At 40.6% G+C, this 19299-nt stretch overlaps 1 protein-coding gene across 1 annotated transcript in view; it reads left to right on the top strand.

The window, feature by feature from the left end:
• Nucleotides 1–19299, top strand: part of LOC132394339 (glypican-6-like) — a 763171-nt gene that overhangs the window by 212098 nt on the left and 531774 nt on the right. The window contains exon 2 of the mRNA XM_059970365.1: nucleotides 2689–2847. Within this exon, the coding sequence (XP_059826348.1) occupies nucleotides 2689–2847 (159 nt within the window). The remainder of the gene's footprint in view (nucleotides 1–2688; nucleotides 2848–19299) is intronic.

Here is a 19299-nt window from a genome sequence, read left to right as displayed (position 1 = left end):
GTTGAATTTCATCAAACACACTCACTGTCTGGGTGGCACTTTAGAAACGTGTGCCAGTCCCCATGTGTATTCGATGCAGATGTGCACAGTGGGCACATGGATTGGAAGTTGGTGTGCATTTTGATGTCACTTACACTGAGTTCTCACCTGTGTGCAGTGCAGTCCATTATTCCTGATGCAAGTCTTCACTAAATGTATGAGGCATGCTTCATGTTAGTTAAAGGAGGCTTGACCTTGCGATGTATATAGAGTAAAATCACTATGTCAGTATGAGTTATAATAAAATACTTAGATTCAATTATTAACTTGAACTCTGGGAGTGTGGTGTACGTATTGTCAGGGAGTGCAGTAATTTTATGCTATTGATTTTCATCAGAGCTCTCTCTAAACTTGGCAAACTTTAGCCTGCATTTCTGCTGCCACCCAGCCTGCAGCATTGCTATTACCTCCATCTGAAAGTCGACTCCTGCTTCACAGTCTCTGCTTCCTGAGTACTCAGTGTTTTCAATCTCATTATTGTTTTTTATTCTTGTGGAGCAGGGATTTGCTCCTGATGGAGAGGAGCCTGTTTCTGAGTGGCATCTTCTAACAGTAAAATCTGTTCTCAGCCAACAACAAGCTGGTACTGAGTAACAAGAAGCAGAGTCCTGATTGGAGCAGCCTAAGACCAGGCAAACTTTGAATTGTACCCACTTGTGTGGCAACTTTTCTTCTAGATTAAAATGAGGGGAATCCTCGCACTCTCAGAGGCCAAGAGGCTAGAGAAGACCACCCAATGTGAAATCTGTCCATCAGCTTTTGTAACATTGAGGTACCAGTACTGGTTGCTGTAGAGGTGCATACCACCATTTGAACTCCTGTGCAATGGACTCTTTGTGCAGTTTGTAATCTGTCAATCAGATTGGTCAGTGCATTGGATGTTCTTCTACTTCAGCTCCCATTCCTCACTGCCCTTCTGGATTCGCCGGGTAAGATGCTGACATAATCTGTCTTCCTTCCTCTCTCTGAATGTTTGGTACGTTAGCTTCTGGCCTGACTGAAACTTCCCCAGCCCTCACAGTGTGTTTATATCAGGGGCAGTGATGTGGCTTGTTCCATCTCATCCTCCTCAGCTACTCCTGTTTACTTTCAGACTGGGCAATGGGGAGAGGGTTTATGTACCCACAATGATAATACAAAGAGTATGTGAAAGTGAGTCTGAAAACAGAGATTTATACCAACAGGATATTAAATGTAATGAAGGAAAAGTAGATATTGAACAACCAATCAATAATTAGAACCCCTAAACCTGGATTCAAATCCCACCAATGCCAGTAAGCAGTTTATACGTTACCCCCATGACCGTGTGAGTTTCCTCTGGGTGCTGTGCTTTCCTCCCACAGTCCAAAGATGTACCAATTGGTAGGTTAATTGGTCATTGTAAATTGTCCCATGGTTACATTAGGGTTAAATCAGGGGATTGTTGGGCAGTGCGGCTCGAAGGGCCAGAAGGGCCTACTCTGTGCTTTAGCTCAATAAATAGATAAATAAAATTCAGGAGTTCTTCTGTAACACAATTCACATAAACCTGTGATGCACCAATACCCATCGGGTGAAGGTCCTCTCTTCAGACCTGTTTCATTTCTGCATGTGTCGTAGGCTCTATCTGGATGTACTGTGTTATTACACTGAGACATGATGTTGTTTAGCACTACAGTGGGACAACTGTTAAATTAGCTTCACTGTCGTAGGAACCAAAGCTTTCTAATCTATTGTAACATATGCACATGTACATGACAAAGGAGATCAAAAACCTTGTTCCGGCTGTGCTCCAGTGAATCAGTGCTTTGCTGGTTTCAGTGGACTCACTTTCAATGACTCAACAATATTCATGTTTTCAATATTATTTATTTATTACTTTGTTTTTCTTTTTATTTTGCACAGTTTGTTGTCTTTTGCACATTGGTGGTTTGTCCATCTTTGTGAATTTTTAAAATTAATTCTACTGTGTTTGTATTTGTTCTGAATTCCCGTAAGAAGATGAAGCTCAGGTTTGTATATGGTGACATATATGTACTTTGATAATAATTTTACTCTGAACTTTTGATCAGAAATTAAAGTTTTTAGACAAAAAGCTGTTAATTCAAAAAAAAATCTTCGGTTGAATCAGTTCGAATTCCGACTTTCATTTTACCTTCCCTATGTCACTTCATTAAGTGTAAAATCGGTACCGGTCTGAATTGAAATTTCATACATTTAAAGTAATCCTGTCAGGAGGACTAACCTGGAAAGTGTTAACATTGTCTGCAAATTAAGAAGGATCTGACTAACAAAACAGAACTGACATGCATTCTCTCTTTTCAATCAGAGTTGTCGGTTTTCATTTTGGAAAAAAACAGTGAGATTATATTCCTTATTCTTTAGATTTTGTATAGAGTAGAGGGCTATTTAACTACAAAATCTAAATCCTAATGAAAGTAGAAGCAATTGCAAATTGTCAATTAAATTTAGAAAGACACATTCACCAAGACCTGAGGAGATAGTAACAGCAGAGAAGAAATCGACTGGATCTGTTGTAATATCTAAACGATCCATATAAGCAATTATTTTATTCAAAGACACATTTCATATTGCCATTAAAATTCTCCTTGGGGGCCAGGTTTTTTTTGGCAACTAAATAACTAACTGTTTTCTTCAATTTGTTTTCAGGGGAAGACTTGCGGATATGCACACAAGGTTTTACATGCTGCACTTCAGAAATGGAGGACAAGCTGAGCCAGCAGAGCAAATTGGAGTTTGAAAATATGGTGGAAGAAACAAGTCATTTTCTCCGCACAACCTTTATTACAAGACATAAGAAGTTTGACGGTGAGAGCAGTGATTTATTTTGACACTCTCTTTTCACTATGTCAATCATTGAACATCGGGGCATGTTTTAGACAAACTTTCTTCTTGGTGCAAGAACCACATGAAATCTTGAAACAAATCTTCAATATAGGATTTTTTTGTTATTCAATACCATGGCACAAATGTCAACCATAACCATGTTTGAGGCATGAATTCACTTCAAAGATTTCTTTTCAGTGTCATGTTGAAAATAGGCAGTGTTTCTGGAATGTTGCTCTGTACAAAGTCTTTGCTGTCTGTTGTGGGAAATATGTTCCTTTCTTGCAAACTTAGCATCTTACTGAGAACAGTCATGGTTGCTATTGAATTGCTAGATGTTAATGCAATTGAAGAGGTAAGGCAAAATCATGAACTCCAAGGAAGGTTTACAATCTCTTGTAAACTCAATTTCTATCTAAAATTGACAGATATTTTAACATAGGCCTTGACTTTATGTGATATAAAGAATGTGAAAGTAAGTCCACAGTATATTAAATGTCTTGGGAGTTTTTTCCCCCTTTGAACTCAAGTTATGAATAAAGTGCCAGAAGTCATTCTGCAGCTGCATGCAGAGTAGTATACAAATATGCTCCTAAATATATATGTCCATGTGAATTATGGCACAAAGTTTGTTAATATTTATATAAGTAAACATAGATTATGATGTTGCTAGACCATCACTTGGATTAAAGCCAGGAAAACTGACTCCATTTCCTTACGTATCCCACGAGTTTCAACCTGAGTATCAGTGCGTTAGAATTACTACTAATGGAACTATCACATTTTATTTGCAGGGATGCAAAATTAGCAGTACAATGTTCAACTGAAAATTTAAGTTCTAGGGTTACACTAAATACCTAATGAGATACACAGATTTTATGTGAGCCTCTCTGAATGTAAAGAACCTTTTTAAATATAGGCGAGGCAGGAGCTCCCTTATTGGTATAATATAACTGAACTGGCTATATTCTTTTCTGACAAGCCTTATTTCATTTGGTTTATTCTGTGTCGAGAGTAGTTGTTGAAAGTTCTGATTTGGACACTCCAGAGTGTTTCCAATAAACATTGTCAACTGCATATCAAATTCATGATAATCATTTGTGTGAACAGTCCCAGTCCACTGGATGTTGCAGCACTAGTTCAAAGTACAAATTAAATTTATTATCAAAGTACATACAGAATATGTCACTATATATAAGACTGAGATTCGATTTCTTGTGGGCATACTCAGTAAATCCAATAACCATAATAAACGGCACCCAACAGGGCGAACAACCAAAGACAACAAACTGTGCCAAAACAAAAGAAAATAATGATAATAAATAATAAATAAGCAATAAATATCGAGACCATGAGATGAATAGTCCTTGAAAGTGAATCCATAGGTTGTGGGATCAGTTCAGTGATGGAGCGAGTGAAATTATCCCTCTAGTTCAAGAGCCTGATGGTTGAGGGGTATTAATTGTTCCTGAAGCTTATTGCGTGAGTCCTGAGGCTCTTGTACCATTTCCTGATGGCAGCAGTGAGAAAAGTGTATGACCTGGTTGGTGGGGGTCCTTGATGATGGATGTTGCTTTCCCGTGATAATGTGCTCTGTGTTGATGTGCTCAGTGGTGGTGAGGGCTTTTTTGAAAGAGTTTTAATTCAAAGGCGTCGGTGTTTCCATACCAGGTTATGATGCACCCGGTCAATATCCCCTCCACTACACATCTGTTGAAGTTTTAGATGTCATGCCGAATCTTCTCAAGCTTTTCAGGAAGTCAAGGCGCTGCCGTGCTTTCTTTGCAAATTACACTTGCGTGCTGGGCCCAGGACAGGTCTTCTGAAATGATACCACTGAGGAGCTCGGTGGGGAAGGGCCACAGTTCTTCTGCAAGTGGAGAGGGAGGGGCTTGGTTGGGGGAGGAAGCCCATTGATTACTGTAGTGGTACGCTACGCTGAGAGCAGCATGAGTGGTAGCAATGCGATTGGTTGTTGTGTCGGAATGTAGCAGAACAGTCCTGAAAGTACCGACTTTGAATGTAACGAATGAAAAGCCATTGCACAGTTTATTCTTGTAATTTTTTTTATTTTAAAAATCCTGTGAATGGTTAATCACCAATGTCTACCTATGTTGATAAGTAGCTAATAATTACGTATGTCTAGCTCACTGATTACTAATTGATAACACTGCTCTTTCTGAGGCAAGAAAATCTGCATAAAATTTATTCCATTTTGCATGTTTCTTTTCTCCTGAGTATTTCCAGGTCTCTTGTAGGCTTCTTTGTGTATTGATCGACCAGTTGACAATAAAATATTAAGAGAGGAATTGAACCTTGAGGGTATGTTGTCTACAAGACTGGTTTAATACTGCTCTCAGGTTCAGCATGCTGGTATCCACAGTAAGCTGCCATGTATCTCTTTCATTGTGCATGTGTAGCATAATTCTGCATTTATACAGCAACAGAACCTGAGAAATAATAGGATGCCAGGCAGAGGAAAAACATCGAGGCACGTACAATTCACAGCCACTGATCTTGTTCCCATTTTGTTCAGGCAACCAAAGAATAAACACCAGTCTTCCTTCCGATGGTGTCATTGTGTTCATCTGTTTAAGACAAAGATGCCATTATATTTTATATTAAACCATGAACGTAACAGGACAAGGCTAGAAAGATGTGGTTTGTCTGATCAACAGCAACAGTGGTGAGCAGATGATAAAATAGATGAAGAGGAAAAGGAAAGCAGATTGAAAATAATTGGTTGAGGTTTTTAACGTATGACTAGAATGCACATTCAAATGGAATTAAGGATATATTTACATATCAAGACTGAAATGTCACAGTTACAATGATGACACTTAACATCTGACCCTAGTAAAACGCTACAAATAATAATTTTATTTATTTGGAGATACAGGGCCTTCCAGCCCTATGAACCATCTGCCTGACAACCAACCTGTTTAACCGTAGCCTCATAGGGCAATTTACAATGACCATGAAACTACTAAACTGTACATCTCTGGACTGCGGGAGGAAGCCGGGACACACAAGGGAAACCCATGTGGTTCACGGAGAGAATGTACAAACTCCTTACAGATGGCCCTCCGATTGAACTCAGATTGAACTCCGAACTCCAGAACGGCCCAAGCTGTAATAGTGTCAACGTCAACTGCTGTGCTAGCCTGGCACCCGCTGCTAATGAAATAAAGGGACCTTTGTCATAATGTTGGGTAAGAGATACAATCAGCTGGGACTCAAGATTGTTTGGATAGAAAAATTAAATCTTTTTAAAGAATTAAGGTACCTTTGTTTAATGTCTTAATCAAAGGGCTGTGGTCTAGAAATTATTCTATAACAAAATGCATGCATTGAATTTGTAGTGTACAAGGTTCCTCTCACAGCATTTTGATGCACAAGAGATATAAATCAAGAGCATAACAGAACAGAGAACATATAAAGAGGCTTTCCTCCTCCGCTGCTTAACTCGCAGAGGAATTTAAGTAATTGTCAGGATGCAAATCACATTGGATTGTGGTGGAGAGAATTGGTAGTAAGAGAGAGGGATAGTGTCTGAAGGGATTTTGATTTGAGGGAGAGGCTAGGACTTTAAGGGACAGGTCATACATGCTATCAGCATTGAGAGGTCATACTCAAAGACTGGATGGAGTAGGAGATGGAGATTAGATTGTGGTTCTGTGTGGGTGTTTGAAGAAGATCTGTATTGGTGGGTATGCCTTGTAAATTTGTCATCGTCGTGGCTATCCCTCAAGGTTGAGAATGATGGTCTTTATTCTGTTGATCTATTTATGGGCTCTGAAGTGGCTTATGAGTCCAATCTTGGCTTTGAAAGTTCTTCCGCATTCAGGACAGGTAGTTCCAGATGGCAGATCGGGCTTTGGTTGTTGCTGCCTCTCTTTCCGTTTTCTTCTCTTTTCTTCTAATTCTGCACATCTGTTGACTTCGAAAGTTGCTGTTCCTTCTTGGATGATGGCGTGCCAGAGTTTCCTGTCTTTGCTTGGAAATTACACTTATAAAGATAACATGCTTAAAAGAGGATGTTGGCATTGGGATCTATAGAGTCAAGCAGGTTTGTCTTTAAATGGCACCTTACATGTGTTGTAAAAAGGTGTGAGTATAGTTACAACTGCCTTTCTTCTCCGGATTTCCCCACCGATTCAGCATCTCCTCTTTATTTCAGAAACTTGTCTTCCCACGTGTGTCAGAACCGTTGCTTTATAAATATTGAAAGGAGCATAGATAACTCCTGGCAAGGCCTGAATTTAATGCCTACTTTTGAAAAGCTCTGGAGCCTTTTAAAATGCAGCGGTCCCTGTGATGAAGTTATTCTCCCTGATTTTGGGGTAGGGAATTGTTAATTTAGTCTCAGTAATGATGATGGAATTTTGATGCATTGTGAGGACAGAGTGATGTTGAAGGAACTGGAAGTGTTGGTATGACCATGTGCTTACCGCTGTTTACTTGGGTAGTGGAATTCATGGCTTTGGAGATGTTGCCAGAGTAGCCATGACTTCTGGCTGCTTTACATCTTTCTTCATCTTTTTATTTATGCATGTTTGTTAGTTGAACATGTAATGCTAATGTAAGGAAATACAGATGAAAATAAAATGCATATTCTCACACACATTACAATGATAAATTAAATCCAAAATGGTGACTCAACAGCTTCTCACAGACAAGAAAAGAAGAAGGAATAGCTATAAAAATTTCAGATGTTTGTTGAAACCCATGAAGTGCTGAAAATAGTGTACATCTGGCCAGGCTCCACTGCAGAGAATGTTTCTGTGGGCTTATTTGCCATGCTAAAGTTTGTCAGTTGTGAGTTCAGGTTCTCTAATTGTTGTTGCTTTTGAAGATGTTTAAGTTCAAACCTTCATTCATAGCTACTTTCCCTACATTCATAACCTACATTAAAACACCTTTCATTGATGCACCTTAACAGTGAACTGCACTGAACATTCAATTTGACAGTATGCAGGACAATGCTACATTCCAGCTGAAAATGGGTCTGTGTACCCTGCGAACTTTTCAAGAATGGTATGTATGCCGGGTCATATTTTTCAGCATTAATCAAAATGTACATTTTTATTAAATAATTTTTGTCCGTATTTTCCATAGTGCATAGTAGTCTATTGAAGCACAGATGATGAAAAGTCATTATCTGAAATGTTGACTTTGATCCACCCTGTTGAGTTCTGCCTGACCTATTGATGACATGTTTTATTTCAGACTTACAGCCTATTCAGCATTTTGCTTACAAAATGCTGTTCTCCGTTACTGTTGCCTATCAAATGTCATTGAGCCATTACAAAAGCCTTAGCCTAGATACTTGTCATCAAATGATCTCTAAATGGTTGTGGTAATGTTCAGCTTTCTAAATCAAATCAAGAGGTTTTGTGGTTGGGGTAAAAGCTACTGGAAGTTGAAATGGTGTTGATCTGTTGCCAATAATTCTTTGAATAGTGGTTTACATCTTAGATTCTACTTGTGAGCTTCGTACCTTCCATGACAGAGGGTGAGAAGGGAACGTTTAACAGAAGATCAGTACGTTATGATTTACTGGTGATCACCTATATCGGCTTTAAGAAGAATAGTTCTTAAATAGAGTGTAACATTAAATATGTTTGGCTACTTGTCTCCAAAAATTATAAACTTGAGGTGGGAAGCATTAAATGTTTTTCTTTGTGTTTAACATTGAAAATAAAGACTTTTAGAGCACACTACAATGCAAAATGTGAATAAAACATCTATATTAAGTTATAGAATGTTGGATGATGGAACTGCAGACTGTGAGAGATTTTGTGGAACAACGCTGGCCCAAGCAATCTTGTCTGCAATTGTTATCCCTGCCATGATCAACACTAGGAAGAAGCACAAAAATTAGAAAGAGCACAGAATATATTCTTGACAGGGAATTCCAGTGTTCCATCATCAAGAGTGACTTGGTAGCACCACTACTGACTGAGCGGGTGAGTCCTGAATGACATAGTCTGCAACAGGAAGTGTGCTAACCAACATAAGGGATAAACCTACCTGTTACCTCACCACTCTACCTGTGGTAGATTCATCTGTCCATGGCAGCACTGGAGCATGGTGCTACAACATACTGATTTGGATAGTTTCTGAACAGATCTGACAGCTCTAAACCCAATATCCATGAGGTACTATAGACCATCAGCAGGAGCAGAAATGTAAAGCACTGGAAGCTGTAATCTAGTGAACTAGCATGGCTCTCAGTCTATCATTACTCTTGCTAGGAGATCAGCTCTGTTTTAGTGACGGTGAAGAAGGGTTTGCAATGATTAGTTCTCTGCTTATCTAAACATGGTGAGATGATAGGGGAGTGAAGCTGCAGTAAAACCCTGAATGGGTAACAAACAAAAGCAACGTACAAGGGGCAAGTGATCTCATAACCATAAAATCAGATTGCATCTCATGGTATCATACAGTATGGAAAGAGGCCTTTTGACCCATCCAGTCCATGTTGACCATCAAGTACCCAGAGAAACTAATCCTATTTTTCATTTTATTCCCCCCATTCCCATTAGCTCTCCCTCCGATTCTACCACTCACCTACTCAAGGGGAAACTTATAGTGGCCACTTAAACCCTACCGTTCTGTATGTCTTAGGGATGTGAGGAAACCAGTCCCCTTGGGAAAGTCATCGTGGGAAAGTGCAAAGTCCAGGAGATTTCTCTTGCTGTGTGGCGGTGGGTCATCCAGCTACATCACAGTATATGTCCCTGTCTCACAGTGGTCCAATGTCTAGATATGAATGTTTGTGAGCAATTAAACAACAACAGGAAGAGACTCCAAGAACATCCATGTTCTCAAAATGTCGAGGCACAGAGGCAAATTCAAAAGGATAACTGAGCATTTGCAAGCACATAAATGCGAACTACAGATTAGATCCTTCATTTAATTTCCTTCTGAAATACCTACCGCTGCAGAAGCAAGTCTTCAGACAGATTGGTTCAATCCATATCGTATCAAGAAACAATCAAGAGCTCTGAATACAGCAAAGTATGCCGGACTGGACATCAGTGGTTCCGAAGATCTGTGCACCAGATGTAGTTCACTTTGTAGTTCAACTGTGTGCAGTTTTGGGCTCTTTGTTTAAGAAAGGATGTGCTAACATTGGAGAGGGTTCAGAGAAGATTCACCAGAATGATTCCAGGACTGAGAGGGTTCACATATGAGGAATGTTGAACCGCTTTTGGACTGTACTCCTTGGAGTATAGAAGAATGAGGGGGGACCTCATAGAAACATTTGGAATGTTGAAAGGCATGGACAGGGTGGATGTTGCAAAGTTGTTTCCCATGATGGGGGAGTCTACTATGAGAGGACATGACTTGAGGATTTCTGGGCACCCATTCAGAACAGAGATGCAAAAAAACATTATTAGCCAGAGGGTGGTGAATCTATGGAATTTATTGCCACGGGTGGCAGTGGAGGCCAAGTCATTGGGTGTATTTAAGGCAGAGATTGATAAGTATCTGAGTAGTCAGAGCATTAAAGGTTATGGTGAGAAGGTGTGGGAATCGGACTAAAGGGGAGATTAGATCAGCTCATGATGAAATGGCGGAGCAGACTCGATGGGCTGAATGGCCGACTTCTGCTCCTTTATCTTATGGTCTTATGGTCTAATTTCTGGCAATGCTGTTTCAGTACAGTTGCAGCACAGGCCTTCACCCAATTGTCTGGAAAATTGCCTACACACATCCTGTTGACAAAATTCATTAGGTACATGCAATTTCCTTGGTACTTCTATGTGCCAAGTACATCCTGTTAACAAAATGCACAGCAAATCCAAACCAATTAATGGAGACACCGGTCCTGATGCAGAATTTCTACATGAAGAACCAGCAATTCCTTTCCTCCCACAAATGTTGCCCAACCTGCTGAGTTCATCCAACAGCTCATTTGCTACTCACAGTCCAGTTAATCACCACTGTTGCTATACTATAAATCATTTGCAAAGTGATGGAATTTGTTGTCAACAGAGCTGTCATGAAGCCCCTTCTCAGTCTCGGTTTAGCCAGGTCCACTCAGTCAATAAACTCCTCAGTTCAAAGTGCATCACGGACCTGAAAAGGAGTGACATAAGAATAATTGTATTTAACATCCAAGCAATGTCAAGGAGCCTTAGTAAATTAGGAATCAACAGGGATTAAAGGGAAAGCACTCCAGTGGTTGAAGTCATCGCTCACACAAAGGAAGAACTTTTTGGAGTTGGTCATCCTAGCAGCTGGATATCACTGCAGAAGTTTCTCAGGGTGCTGCTCCAGGCCAGACCAGAAATAGGGGTGGTCCAATGCTTGTTTCTATTCGTAACTCACGTGAAGCGACCCAAGACTGTGTGCAAGCAAGGGCTGTTAACTGTTTAATATTTGCGCAGAGAATTACCAAGCAAGGGCAATGTTTATTGAAACCACCTCCATGAATGTTCACAGATTACTCGACTGAATCTCCCGCCATCTATATCCAGGGTCACCACTTAATGGAAGTGTAAATGCAGCAGACACATAAAGACCATTGTCTATCCTATTGCGGTGAGTTGCTCCTGCCTCTCCAAGGCTTTTCATTCACCTACAAAGCAGCAGTCTGATGGAATACCCTCTCTTTACTTGGATGAGTGTAGCGGCAACACTCTCTAAAATCTCAACACCATTCAGAACAAAGCACCTCACTTAACTGACAGCCATCCATGCTTTAGGTTTAATCTCTGCACCACTGTTGCACTGTGACTTGCTGTGTATACCATTTGCAAAGTTACTCACTGGACCACTGCGTCAGCACCTTCCAAACCCATGAACTCCACAAACATGTCAACTAAGAGTAGGAAGTAATTGACTACCTGCATGGATTCCCTTCAAATAGCACACCATCCTCACTTGGAATTATATCACTGATCCTTCTTTAGTGCTGGGTTTAAATCTTGGAACTCCCTAATCTTCCATCCCATATTCAATAGGATATCTGAAGCTATATGTGGAGTTAGTACTTCATCTTATGACAGGCAATGAGAGCAGGGCCCTTCCTTCCCACATGGTCCTCCATTTTCCTATCGTTCGTGTACATATATATTGTAAAAGTTTCTTAAATGTCCCTAATGTAACTGCCACCATCCCTGGCAGGATTGGCTCAAGGGCCCTTATAGTTTGTTATATAAACAAATAACTTGGCTGGGAATATAGATGATATGATGAGTAAGCTTGCTGATGAAATAAAAAATGGTGTAGTCGTCGGTGTGAAGAAGTTTATCCAAGTAAGGAGTCAGACATGGATCTGCTGGAAAGTTGGAGGGAGCAGAGGCAGGTGGAATTTAATCCAGGCAAATGTGTGGTAATGCACTCCGGGAGTTCAAATTCTTATGGGATATATGGAGATCATAGGAGTGTTGAATTTCATAGTTCATAGTTCTCTGACAGTGGTGACATTGGTGGATGACATAGTGAAAACTGCAATAGATCTGCAGCCTTGATAGGCCAAGCCACTGGATACAAGAGTTGGGATATCATAGTGTAGTTGTAAAAAAGATCAGTTAGATCGCACTTTATGTTTAGTGTTCACTCCTGTCACCACTCAAGAGGAAGGATATGGTAGCAATAGAGAGGGTGCAGAAGAGATTCACCAAGATGTTGTCTGGAATGGAAGGCAGTAGTTCAAAGTAAATTTATTAACAAAGTACAGATATGTCACCATATACTACCTTGAGATTCATCTTCTTGCATGTATTTACAGTAGAACAAAGAAATACAATAGAATCAATGAAAAATTGCACACACAAAGACTGACAAATAACTGAAGCCCCCCCCCCCCCCCCCGGGCCTGTATGGAATTTTGGCTCGTCGCTGGCTCTGTTAACAGCTATGGGGCTCATTGGTGAGAGAAGACTACCTTTCATAAACCATATGCATCTAGGGGTGGTATGTTTTGGGGTTCAACCAAACAGGAACATTGTGATGTTCCAATTAAAAAACCTTTGATTTGAGCGAATGCTGCCTGAAAACTACCCATTTGGAATTATCAGTCGGCAAGAAAACAAGTTGTACACCGCATAAAATTATATCGAAAGGGCCCATTACAGTTAAACCAATCCAAAAATGCACACCATTGGACCCACAGTGTGCATGAAAACACACACCACATTTCAAATTTCACTCAAAATTCTTCTCAAACTAACGCGCACTGTCTCGGGTATTGGTGCTTCCTCCTTAGAGCCATTTATCTGCACAAAGAACCTTGTGCAACTCCTTTCCTCCTGTCCTCTCTGCAGCTCCTGTGGAAAGAAAAACCCACAAACCATACTGTCTGTCACAAATCTCTCTCCACCCCACTCTCTCAAACTTTCTGCGATTCTGCCATCCTGATTGGCTGACACAACATTCCCAAGTTGAACATATATCCCCTTATCTTTTAGCTGAAACCAAAACATCCTAACAGCAGAACACACTGATTTTACAGAACTGTTAAATGAAATACCTGCGCAAACTTTGTAATCTGCGCCTTATTTGTAATGGCACTTATGTGCTGGACACAAGACAGTTTCTCTGATATGATAATGCCAAGAATTTTAAAGTTACTGACCCTCTCCACCATTGATCTTCTAATGAGGGCTAACTCATAAACCTCTGGTTTCTTCCTCGTTGGTTTTGCTGATGTTGAGTGAGAGGTTGTTGTGACACAATTCAACCAGATTTGAATTTCCCTCCTAAATGCTGATTCATCACCTGGTTTGATTCAGCCAACAGTGGTGGCATTTGTAAACCTAAATGTGGCAATAGAGCTGTTACTTAGCATTACAGTCATAAGTGTAACATTTACCCAAAAGTCTGGTATATGTCCAGGGGAAACGGAGATCCAGCCACTCACCAACCCACCTCCCGTATGCGCAGGTGCTGTGAGAATCGAGTTTATGCCTCGCGCCCGCCAACAGTATCAAACCCACAACAAATACCGTTATGACATGCACTTTAAAGAGTTTACTAAAATTAAAAGAGTATTAGGCAGTACTATATATATAGATATATATATCTATATATATGGAAAAAAACAAAAGGCGCCAACTTATCAAAGTTTAGTGCACTCGTTGGAGCTCAACCATCGAACCATTCGACCCTTCGTCGCTTGCCTCCCCGGACTCCCCGGTGGTCTTCCGAGCGCAAGTCCACCTCCCTCGGCGTCTTTCTCCCGACTCCCCTCACACCCAAAAACCCGCGAAAACCCCTCCCCCAAGTTCCCAGCCTCACAAGACACAATAACATTCCCCATTGATTAACAAATGAATACAATTACCATATCAGCCATTCTAAAGCGAAACAACGGCCAGAGAAGCACTTGTCCGACAAAGATGCATTCCTACTCGTAACAAACCAAAGAAGCCATTTTGAGTAACAGACACAGGACATTGTACATAAGTATAAAGCGAGTAGAGCATGGGGCTAAACACACAGCCTTGTGGTGTACCCGTGTCGATGGCAAGTGTGGAGGGGATGTTGTTGCCATCTGAACTGATGGGGATCTGCAAAGTGAGGAAGTTGCACAAGGAGATATTGAGGCCTAGATATTTGAGCTTATCGGTTAGTTTTGAAGGGGTGATATTGTTGGATGAAGACATCCTATTTTATGTATCTTCATTCGCCAGATGTTCCAGAGCTAAGTGAAGAGTGAATAAAATGGCATCTGCTGTTGACCTGTTGTGATGGTAGGCAAGTTGGAACAGAACCACGTCATTCCTCAGGCAGAAGTTGATGTACCTCATGACCAACTTCTCAAAGCACTTGATCACAGTTGATGTAAGTGCTACTGGACAATGATCATTGAGGCAGGTTACCACGTCCTTCTTGGGCACCTGTATGATTTAAGCCCGCATGAAGCAAGTGGGTGCTTCAGACTGCTGAGGTTAAAGATGTCAGTATAAACCCCAGCCAGCTGATCAGTACTCTGCCAGGTTCACCGCCTGGGCCACTTGCTTTCTGTGGGTCCACCCTGCTGTAAGATTCTCTTATGTCAGCTTCAGAGACTGAAATCATCGGGTTGTCGGGGCTGTGGAATTTCATGACGGTGCGTATAAGATCATTCTAATGCTGTCTGAGGATAGAAGTGTTTGGCCTTATAGAATTATTAAAATTATGAGAGGCATAGATTGGAAAGGTAGAATCATTTTTCCTGGGCAGAGGCACCTAAACCCAGAGAGTACAGGTTTATTGTGAGAGTAGACAAATTTAAAAGTGATCTGAGGGACAGATTTTTCACAGAGAAGATGGTGAATGTGTAGAATGAATTGCCAGAGAAGATGAAGGAAGGCAAATATCATTACAGCATTAAAGAAATATTTGGACAACTACTTGGATAGGAAAGACATGAGAGGATACAGACCTAATACACACAAGTAGATTTGGGAAGAATAAGGTGGACCAATACGACCTGTTTCTGTGCTCTATACCCATCAACGCTTTGGAAGCATCTTTCCTGTATTCTGAAAGGCAATTAATGATGTGTAACAATAACTGGCTTCTTTGGTGATCACAGATAATGAAAATGAATGTAAAATCCAGGAGCATTTCTCAATAATCCTGTTACAGGATCACAAAATACCAACAGTTGAATTGTTGGTTGTTATCTTCTGGTGGTTATTACTATCTTCAAATGTTTGGTGCTTTTGATATTTATTTCAAGTTGCAAATGTCTGCAAGAAGTGCTGAGGTAGTTGTTGAAGGATATTTTGCTAACATCAGACTTGTTGCATAAGGCAGGCATTGTACCATAGAAAGCAATCCCCTAGGAAGAGAACATAATTGAGCATGTGTTTCAAGAAGGAAGTTGTTACTGAAATATTCCATCCACTTCAGCTAAGACTACAACTTCTCTGCAGGGTAAAGACTGTATTTGCCCTTGTTGCCAAGGTGACCATGATAATGAAATTTTATGCATCTGGTTCATTGCTGGCTGAAGCTGGAGATGATAACTGCATCTTCCAGTTTGCCATCCATTATTTTGTAATACAGAAGACATCCTCGGTTTAAAGAGAATGGATTATGCTTAATTCACTTCTGTGAGAACACAACACATTTAAAGGTGTGGTTTTGCTGGAATTTGCAGGCATCCTCTTCATATTAACTGCATGGTTTGTGAGAACTGACGATTTGTTAGCGCTACGTGGTGTCTAGCATGGTACAATGATCTGGGTCATGTAAGGAATCCCATAGATCAATGATTGGTTTTGTTTTTAGCAACTGTGATGCCTTTATTCATAGCATTGTGACTCATGTGCAAATCGGGTTGGCTTTTTTTGAGTTTTGCTCTGCCCTTTGGGGTGGTGGGTAGAGAAGAATACAAGTGTGAGTTGAGTTGGAAGATGTTCTACAAATCCATTAGAATTTTGAACATAACCCTTCTGAAGTTGATAGCAGTCGTGAAATTATGTTGCATTAGTTTGGAATTACTGGAATTAAACTGCCCCTCGACCAGGGGATGGAAAGACTCAGAGGCTCCCTGTGTTGCCTGAGGAAGCTTTGGTTGTCCTGATTGCTTGGCATGGCACAGTGCAAGCAAGCTATTTTCTGACAGTAATTATTTTGCATGGAAGTGTTCAGACTGAAGTAACATCTTTTCACTTTTTGAGTGAGTATGGTTTGATCTCTTTGCAGGAAGCCAGAAGGGTCAGATAGAGGAATTACTTTCTATGTAAAGGATGTCCTTTTCAGGTCACAGGAGACACATCTGCACTATCAATTACAGCACCAGAGTCGGTCTTCATCCAGTTGCTGCTTTGTCTTTTTCTTTGATCTATATTCCAGGTCTCTTGGGCTTCTGTGGGGGGAAGATTAGATCTATTGACATGCTGTAATGGACTGTGTGGGCCAGCTGTCGATCTTTGTAATGACTGGAGAGACGATCTAATTCTGAAATATGGCATCTGTCATTTGTCTGGTCCTTGTTAGGATTCATTCTGTTTTTCCTATTTGCATGCACACTTTCTGCTGACATTTGTTTGATTGTAGTCCTAACTACGATAATATGACAATTATCGAATGTCTGAGAAATTTGGTATGAGAAATATAACTATAAAACATAGGAGCTGAATTAGGCCATTCAGCCCATCGAGACTGCTCTGCCTTTTCATTGTGGCTGATCCATTTGCCCTCTCAACCCCAGTCTTTTACCTTCTCTCCAAAACCTTTGACACCCTGATTATTCAAGAACCTATCAACTTCCGCCTTAAATGCACTCAATGACCTGACCTCCACAGTTCCCTGTGGCAACGCTTTCCACAGACTCATCACCCTCCAGCTAAAGAATTTCCTTCTCATCTCTCTTCCAAATGGATGCCCCTTTGTTTTGAGACTGTGCCCTCTGGTCCTAGAGTCCCTCACCAAAGGAAACAACCTCTCCACATCCCCTCCATCTAGGCCTTTAAACATTCAATAAGTGATATTCTTCTAAATCCCCATGAGTACAGGCCCAGAACCTTTCTTCTTTAATAAACTGAGTTTTTCATCTTCAATTTCCAAAGCAAAGCAATACCAATAGCATTCTTGGAAATTTAATGTTCATTCTGGTCACATGAGACTGCACTACCCTTTTCTCAAAGGGTGCCCCAACAGATCACCCCGTTGTCTAGTAATCTATAATTCTAAAACACTTCAGATGCAGAAATAAAAACAAAAGATGCTGGAGATACTTAGCAGGTCAGGCAGCATCAATGGAGAGGATAAACTTTCAGATCAATAACCTTTTATTTAATGATAGTAACTCTGTTTATCGCCACAGATACTACCTGACTTACTGAATATTTCTGAAATTCTGTCTTAATTAAACCAGTTTTGTTCAACTTTGTTTGTTGACATGTTGATTTCTTTCATCATTTTGATCAAAGCACGTTGCTAGCAGTCTAAAATGTTTCCTTTCAACTGTCTTGTTATTTTGTCTCTGAAGATATGCATATGAGGAACGTGGTAATTCTGAGGAATCCCAGATGTCTGACTTGGGAATCTATCGAATTAAACTTGATATTTTGATCTTTCTGTTTAACACGGGATTCAGTGGCAAGATCTTTCCAAGAAAGGATACCTAAAGATTTGAGAATAGGTGATTAAATGCATCTGAATTTAACCCTGCCTTTAAGTTTTGTAACTCCAAAAATTAATCAAATGAAAAACGCAGGAGCTGGGACACGTTTTGCCCACTCGAGTTTTCTTTAGTGAGGCGCTCACATATGACGTGATAGCATAATGACATATGTCATTCACTTCCTTCTGACATATAACCTATAATGAATTATGTAAACAACCCAGAATGCTTAATCAAACAACATATTTACAGTGTTACTCAAACATTACTGAAATATTAAATGCACTACACTTCTCCCTGCTTAGCTTTAAACTCCAACTCGATATGGAATGCATCTCAACACCAATACGTAAATATTGCTCTCTAGTCTTCTGTGTATACACACCGTACATTATATAACTATGATATAGACATCCACAGCATAGTAAATTTTAAATAGTACCATTCAGATGTAAAAGTTTAATCACTGTGGGGGATTTTTTACTCATGGGGGATAACGTCTTTCCTGACAAGGGGAGCTCACTGTGCTTCACAGGTGAATCCTGAGGCTGTGAGCACCCAGAGGCCTCCCAACCTAAGACAGTTTCACAGCCTCAACACTTCAACAGTGTGCTAGGCTGTAGTGGGACGTACACTTCCATCACTCAACACCATAAGGCAAGCCATCGCAGGCAAGCTTCCTGGACAGCATGGATCGTAATGTGTAGGACGTCACCATTTCCTTTGCCCTTTAGAAAGCTATCTCGCACTGCTTTGTCTGTTGCCAACTCCTCCGGATCTGGAGTTATGAGTTCAAGGAGTGGAGCACCGTGGCCAGGTTTGGCAGAAACCTGTATATGGTAACTGACAAATCCTAAAGTGGACCACTGCTTGAATTTTCCCAGCACACTTGTGAAAGCCTCGTGCAGCAATGGTGTGACCACAGTAAGTGATGCTTGGTTTGAAGAATTCACACGTATTGCATCATCCTCTGAGCTCATAACCTAAAATTTTTAACACTATCTTGGAAATGTTTCTTGTCATTCTCACTGGTAACAATTATGTCATCCAGGTAGCACTTAGTGGCTTGGCAGATTTGAGCACTTGGTCTATAGCTTTCTGCCAGAGTGCAGGTGCAGATGCTACTCCAAAAGCAAGCCTGTCATAGCGATAAAGCCCTCTTTATGTGATTTGTGGTGAGAAATACTTCCATCTCCATCTTTAGCTAGGCCTCAGCTGTGTCCACTTGGCTGAAGTGTTTCCCTCCAGAAAGTTTTGCAAAGATGTGCTCTATCCTGCGTGGAGGATACTGATCTACTTTCAGTACTGGGTTGAAGGCCACCTTAAAATCACCACAGATCCTGACTGACCGATTTGGT

The sequence above is a fragment of the Hypanus sabinus genome, chromosome 5 (genome assembly GCF_030144855.1).
Source record: "Hypanus sabinus isolate sHypSab1 chromosome 5, sHypSab1.hap1, whole genome shotgun sequence".
Lineage (NCBI taxonomy): Eukaryota > Metazoa > Chordata > Chondrichthyes > Myliobatiformes > Dasyatidae > Hypanus > Hypanus sabinus.
This window is presented reverse-complemented; position numbering and strand designations above follow the sequence as displayed.